This window comes from Echinops telfairi, unplaced genomic scaffold (genome assembly GCF_000313985.2).
Source record: "Echinops telfairi isolate 266 unplaced genomic scaffold, ASM31398v2 ScPeMD7_36;HRSCAF=134, whole genome shotgun sequence".
NCBI classification, from domain to species: Eukaryota; Metazoa; Chordata; class Mammalia; order Afrosoricida; family Tenrecidae; genus Echinops; species Echinops telfairi.
The window spans coordinates 436,249-443,030 of NW_022103934.1; the positions used below are offsets into that span (position 1 = coordinate 436,249).

Genomic DNA, 6,782 nt, shown 5'->3' on the forward strand with positions numbered 1-6,782 from the left:
CCCCCCCGCCTGTCCCAGCCCTGAGGAGAGGCCAGGCTTGAGGGACCATGTGTACCTGCAGGTGCCAAGGGAAGGGACCAAGATACCAGTGGGTCCCAGAGGGTGGATGGGGACTGGGACCGCTAGTGTTGGCAGTGAGGGGGTCAGAGCACCCAGTCCCTGGTGATCTCAGCAAGTGCCACCCTCCGCTGCAGCCGCAGTGCAGCCATTGTAACTGCCCCTCCCCTGTCTCCACAGTAGGCAGCGGCCTGGCGGCTGGCAGTTCCACGTCCTCCAGCTCCGATTCCGACCCCGAGGAGCCCGCTGAGGGCCAGCCAGCCACCAGCTCGGTGACAGTGACGCCCAGCAGCCCGGCGGGCAGCATCGGGCTCATCACGCAGGAGGGCATGCACATCCCCTTTGACGTCCACCACGTGGAGAGCCTGGCCGAGCAGGGCACGCCCCTGTGCCCCAACCCCGCTGGCAGCGGGCCCGAGGCCCTGGAGGCCGTAGTGTGCGTGCCAGTGCCCGTGCAAGTGGGTGCAGGCCCTGGCGCCCTCTTTGAGAATATGCCCCAGGAGGCACTAGGCGAAGTGGTGGCCAGCTGCCCTGTGCCAGGCATGGTGCCCGGCTCACAGGTGATTATCATCGCGGGCCCAGGCTACGATGCCCTCACTGCTGAGGGCATTCACCTCAACGTGGCGGCCGGCAGCGGTGCCCCTGGCAGCGGCCTGGGCGAGGAAGTGCCCTGCGCCATGATGGAGGGCGTGGCGGCATATACCCAGACAGAGCCCGAGGGCGACCAGCCCAACACCACAGGCACGAGCACCACGCCAGTCATCGAGACCAAGAAAGGTCTGGCCATACCGAGGAGGGTGGCCCGAAACCCCTTATGGGGGTGAGGATGGGGGGGGTGGCTAGGGGTCCTGTTCAGACTCACTGCCAGCCTCCTACCCCACAGCCACCCCTGCCCTCTGTCCACCCCCGTAGAGAAGGAGGACCTGTACATGCTCAAGAAGGAGGAGAAGGAGGAACCGGTGGCCCCGGAGCTGGCCGAGCTGTCGGCTGTGGTGCCCGAGAGCATGGAGCCAGAGGCAGAGGCTGATGGGGAGGAGCTTGATGGCAGCGACATGTCCACTATCATCTATGAGATCCCCAAAGAGCCTGAGAAGTGGGTGCCCGGGCCACGCAGGGGGAGGGCTAGCCAGCAGGCGCCCAGCAACCCTGGTGTGGGAGCCCCGATGCATGCGCACTTGGACTGCCTCCTTCCCCCTCCCTCCAGGAGGCGGCGGAGCAAACGCTCCAGAGTGACGGACGCTGACGGCCTGCTGGAGATGTTCCACTGTCCCTACGAGGGCTGCAGCCAGGTCTACGTGGCCCTCAGCAGCTTCCAGGTGAGGCAGGTCCCCAAGGACACTGGGCTTGGCAACTGTGGGCACTGGTCAGGTGTGGAGTGTGACTTTGGGGACAAGGGGAGCTGCTTTCTGCAGCCTGTGTTTTGTAACCACACAGACAACACAGGGTGGGACACACACCGTCCCCATCCCCCCCCACCAGGTCCCTGCACTACCCAGTTAGAACTGCCCCCAGGGTCTGGACGGGGAGTCCCTAGGGACAGATGTGGGGTCTTGTCACCCCAGACCGCACATAGAGGCAGCTCCAGGCCTGTGAATGTGCTGAGCCACGTTTTCCTTAAACCAAGCCCCTCCCAAATAACAGGCCCCTCTGCGGTGACAAAGTGCAGTCATTACTGGAGCCACTACGCCTCTGAACCTTGATTTCCCCAACAGGCCCTTCCTGGGACCAGGGAGGACCCACTGGCTCTCCAGAGTTGGGCACACAGTGGTGAGGTGCCATCACATCAGTGCTGGCCCACAGTGACCTTATGCACAACAGAACAAAGCACTGCACAGCCCTGTGCCCCTCCCAGTTGTTGCTCAGCTTGAGTCATTGCTCCAGGCACCGCGTCAGTCCATCTAATCGAGCACATCCCTCTTTCCCGCTGCTCCTCTGCCAAACATGCTGCCCTTCTCCAGGGACTGGTCTCTCCTGACAGCATGTCCAAAGTACGTGAGCCAGTGCCTCGCCATCCTGACCTCTCACAGAGCGTTTTGGCCGTCCTTCCAAGACAGATTGGTTTGTCCTTTGAACCGTTCATGGTCCTTTCAGTATTTCCTCCACAACCACAATTCAAACGCACCGATTCTTTTTCGGTCTTCCTTATTCAGTGTCCAACTTTCACATGCATGTAGATGAGGCGATGGGAAATACCCTGGCTTGGGTCAGGCGCACCTGACTCACACAGTAGATGCTCAGGAAGTGCTGTTGGGCCCCTAGGCAGAGCACCACTCTCCCTTCTCCCTGGCAGGGCTGATCCCAGCCTGCCCCCAGCTGCCATCACTTCTCCCCACTCTCGAGAGCCCCACAGCCCTGGCCCGCCCCTTCCACCCGCAGAACCACGTCAACCTTGTACACCGGAAAGGAAAGACCAAAGTGTGCCCCCATCCAGGCTGCGGCAAGAAGTTCTACTTGTCCAACCACCTGCGGCGGCACATGATCATCCACTCAGGTCAGGCCCCCTGCTTGGTGGGCGGCACTGCTAGGCAGCCAGCTTTCTCCTCCAGACGCCCACGGAGACCAGCCGAGTCCTGGCTGACCAGGGAGCCTCTGGTGCTGTGGCTGCTGTCCTTGTCACTGTCCTCATTAGCCCTGGGAGGTCCAGTGTGGTGTGTCTGCTCCCAGCAGCCCCTTAGAGCCTGCCACCCACCTCTGCATCGCACCCGAGATACCTGGTGGCCCCCAAATGGCAGTGCCCTCAGCCCAGCATCTGCTCGCCCCCAGGTGTCCGGGAATTCACCTGCGAGACCTGCGGCAAGTCCTTTAAGAGAAAGAACCACCTGGAAGTCCACCGACGCACGCACACAGGGGAGACGCCTCTGCAGTGAGTGCACCCATGGGCCCAGAGGGAGGACACCGTGAAGGGGCTAGCCCCTCGGCTGGCTCCGCCCCACCTCTGCCCAGTGCTATGCAAGTGTCCACCCGAGATGGCACCAATCCTTTTGGGTGCCTCCCCTGCCTAGCCCCGCCCCGGGCCGCCCCACACCCCCTCCTGAGCCCACCGCGGCCCTGCCCCCAGGCAGCAGGACCCTAACCCGCCCGGGTGTTGCCTGCTGCTGGCAGGTGTGAGATCTGCGGCTACCAGTGCCGGCAGCGCGCCTCGCTCAACTGGCACATGAAGAAGCACACGGCGGAGGTGCAGTACAACTTCACGTGCGAGCGCTGCGGGAAGCGCTTCGAGAAGCTGGACAGCGTCAAGTTCCACACGCTCAAAAGCCACCCGGACCACAAACCCACCTGAGCCACCCGACCACTGACCCTTCCTATTTATTTGTCCTTTTGGATACCTCACCCGGGCCTATGGGGCGGGGTGGGGTAGGGGGGCTTCGAGACCGCGGGCCGGAAGGAGGCGCCCCGCCCCACCCTGCCCCGCCCCAGGCTGGGCCACCTGGGCAGGTCCCCCTTCCCCACCCCCTCGCACCTCTGGAGCTGGCGCCTGGAGCGGCACGGCTGGAACTGTGTCCAGAGAGAAGTGAGATTAAAGAGTGAGAAGGGATACCACCTCCCCTAGGCCTGGCTATTTTGGGAGGGGGAACTGACACCCAGGACCTCCAACATGACCCCTCCTCAGCCGTTGCTGACTCCCCTTCCCCCATCCCCTTTTCTCTTTGTCCTCAGCTGCCTGGGCTCTGGGGGGGTGGGGGTGGGGGTCGGTTAGGACAGGAGAGTCATCCTGTTTCCCAGACTTAATTCCTCATGAGACTCTCCTGTGGCTGCAGTGCCCACCCTCAGAGCTGGGGGACAAGCAGAGACGAGGCTCACGAAACTCCCAACTATGCCATTTACAGCTTGAACCCAGAGCCATGCAGCCAAGAATTTTAGGGAGGGCGTCTCTGAGGAGGTGGCATGTAAGCATAAACCAGAAGGGCAAAAAGGACCCGCCCCTGGAGAAGGCAAGCGCCAGGCTAAGGGAACAGGCAGTGCCAAGATGCAGGGGTAGAAAGGGATCGACCTTGCCCCTTGGAGAGGAGGAGGTATGGATAGGCAGAGGCACTGCGGTTGCCTTGGCCCCCTTTTTCTGAGGAAGATACTGGGCCCGCCTCAGGAACAATCCTTCGCCGCGCTTCTCCAGGCGCCCGCCAGGGGGCGCGCAAGTCGCGTGGGCACACGTGACCCTGGGGACAGCAACCGGGAGCCCGGGCACGTGCCCAAGGGACCCCTGTGGCGCCACTCGGAGATTGACCTCAGCAGTTCCTCCCCAGCTCCAGAGGACAGCTCGAAGCCAGGACTAGCCATTGCTACTTTAGAGGGGGCAGGGTTGGAGAGAGCTATCCCAGTCAGGAACGAAGAATCAGTGAACATATGGCCACTGGGGTCACCCTCCACCCACCCCACCCTCCAGGCACAGTCCCCTTCGTCGTCGTCGTCCTTGTATGGCCCACAGCCGGAGCTGGCAGTTTCCATGGAAACTGCAGCTGGGCCTGCTTGCCCAAGAGTAGCCCCCCTCTTGGCGCAGCGTGGAATCCAGGAGGAGTCCGAAGTAGGGAGCAGGTGACAACTGGTCCCCACTGCTGGCAGCTAGGTCTGCCCCATAGGTCCAAGCCAGGCCACCCGAGGGCCCACCTCGCCACTGTCTCGATTGCGGGGCCACTGTGATTGGCATGCTCCGGCGTCAGTGTGGCAGCGATCTCTGCTGCACACGTTCTGATTGGCTCAATTTCTAAAGCTTCCTCCTGCTATTGGTTCTCCCATGAGTCGTCCATGTTTGGTGAAATTGGGCTCTCCTCTGAGTTTAATGGTATTCTTGGACGGAGTGTGGAGTGCGTGCGCATGGGGCGTTTAAGAACGAGGATAGGGTAGAGGGCACGGATCTCGGGTTAGAGGGTTCTTGGCTAACGACTCAGTCGTCGGACTGCTGTCTGTGGTGCTGAAGCCAAATCTCGGCGCCCACGCCCCAGGGAAGCTGTGTGTCTGCGGCTGGCTACTGTAGACAAGCACGCACGGCCGCCTTAGCTAGGGGCCAGGTGACCCTACCAAAAAGGAATCATGGCTCTATAATCAGGGGAAAAAATCACAAGCCCAGGAAGGCCCACGCCCCAGGGAAGCTGTGTGTCTGCGGCTGGCTACTGTAGACAAGCATGCACGACCGCCTTAGCTAGTGGCCAGGTGCCCCTACCAAAAAAGGAATCGTGGCTCTGTAATCAGGGGAAAGAATCACAAGCCCAGGAAGCCCCGCCCTACGTTATACCGGATCCCAGAGGTCCCTCGGGCTTCCTGTGGTTACAGGAGGACAACAGTAATAGGTACGATTTTGAACACAACACCTTTCCCATTCTGAGCAGTGTAGAACTCCCATACACTCTGGGACACAGTCCCCACCTTTTGAACCCTAGAGGCCACACCTAGCCACTCCCAACAACCCACAAGCATCCTTTCAGGCGGTTTAGGACTTCAGCCATCCACTACCCACCCCCAGAGTCTTGAAGGGCTACACCTGGTGCACCCAAGTCTGGAGACCCAGATCTCTTCCCATCGAAGTTCTAGTTCCCCGTGCCCTCCCAAGTCTCATGGACAGAGCCTCCGGCAGATAGGATCACCTCTACCTCCACTCCTTCTCCAGCATCTTGGGTCTGGACAGAAGAGGAAAAGCCGCTATGTCACCCCAGCCGACAGTTCACTCGGGGAATTAGTTCCACGGCAGAGCCTGAGAGGGCAGGCGGGCCCCAGTGTAGCAACCCTAGCCTCAGAATGCACTTTTGGAGGTGTGGAGCCTGTGCGCTCGCTTCCACCTGCCGCGCCGTCGGGTGCCGCGAGGGGGCGGGGCTAGGGCGCCTCCGCCAATGAGCGACGCCGGCGATGGCCGCTGTTGCTATAAAGGGCTGGGGGCGGCGGCGGCGCGGCCCAGAGCGCGGAGCGCGCAGCACGGGCTGGAGGGAGGGAGGGAGGGCGGGCGAGGGTAAAGAACTGAGCACCCGGGACCGGACTGGCCAGGCCGAAAGGGTGGCGGCGATTAGGTAGCGCTCCGGGAATTCTGTTGGGGGAGCACAACCTCTCCAGGCTCTGCGGGGCCGCCCAGGGGGTAACCGCCAGCCCCAGCCCTCTCTCCATCCTCTGCCGCCGTCAGCCACCCCGAGACCGGGTCGGCCACGCGCTTGCCCCCGGGCTCGGGCCCGTTCCCAGCCCTCGAGGGAGCCACCGCCTTCACCGCTGCCTCTGCAGCCGCCGCGCCAGAGGCCGCCCGGGCGGGCCCCCGGAGTGAGCATCGGGCGCCCCCCACCGGAGTGCAAGACCCCCGGAGCCGCCCTCTACACGGACCGCGCCCGCCGGGCACACAAGAATGGTCACTGTAGGTATTTTGCTGTAGTCTAGGGAAAATCTGGACGGGGAGATGTTGGGCCTAGGTACCGGCGAGATGGGGAGAGGGGGGGGTAGGACCAGGCCTAGTTAGGCCTGGATGGGGGGGGTAGGACCGAGCCTCGGGGCCTGAGAGTGGCAAGACCGCGCCCAGAGTGCTGGAGTCCCTTGGAACCTGGCCTGGGGGGCCTTGGGGAGCCGCGTTGCTATTGGGAAGGATTCCCACGCCGCCTGGGGACTGGGATTGCCCACCTCCCCAAAGCTGGCTTGATGGGGGAGGGACCGCGGAAGCGGAGGATGCCGCTTCCATCCAGGCCCGCACCCCGCAGGCAGCCCAAACAAACACAGGGCCCCGATCCCTGATGCTGGGCCTGACCAAGGCGGACAGGGAG

General features: G+C 62.7%; 2 protein-coding genes across 4 annotated transcripts in view; both read left to right on the forward strand.

Annotated features, from left to right (window-relative positions):
- The window catches only part of ZNF653 (zinc finger protein 653), an 8,059-nt gene extending 4,465 nt beyond the window's left edge, over nucleotides 1–3,594 (forward strand). Inside the window, exons 3-8 of one of the 3 annotated variants that reach the window (XM_045290344.1) lie at nucleotides 238–834; nucleotides 970–1,150; nucleotides 1,262–1,373; nucleotides 2,434–2,548; nucleotides 2,821–2,920; nucleotides 3,160–3,594. In XM_045290344.1, the coding sequence (XP_045146279.1) occupies nucleotides 238–834; nucleotides 970–1,150; nucleotides 1,262–1,373; nucleotides 2,434–2,548; nucleotides 2,821–2,920; nucleotides 3,160–3,337 (1,283 nt within the window). In that variant the 3' untranslated portion in view covers nucleotides 3,338–3,594. Of the gene's footprint in view, nucleotides 1–237; nucleotides 835–969; nucleotides 1,151–1,261; nucleotides 1,374–1,769; nucleotides 2,171–2,433; nucleotides 2,549–2,820; nucleotides 2,921–3,159 lie in introns of those variants that run through there. The other 2 variants (XM_045290345.1, XM_045290346.1) reach the window with 2 other exon arrangements.
- A 2,427-nt stretch (nucleotides 3,595–6,021) lies between these two features.
- ELAVL3 (ELAV like RNA binding protein 3) overlaps nucleotides 6,022–6,782 on the forward strand; it is an 18,384-nt gene continuing 17,623 nt past the window's right edge. Inside the window, 1 exon segment of the mRNA XM_045290283.1 lies at nucleotides 6,022–6,382. Within this exon segment, the coding sequence (XP_045146218.1) occupies nucleotides 6,374–6,382 (9 nt within the window). The 5' untranslated portion in view covers nucleotides 6,022–6,373.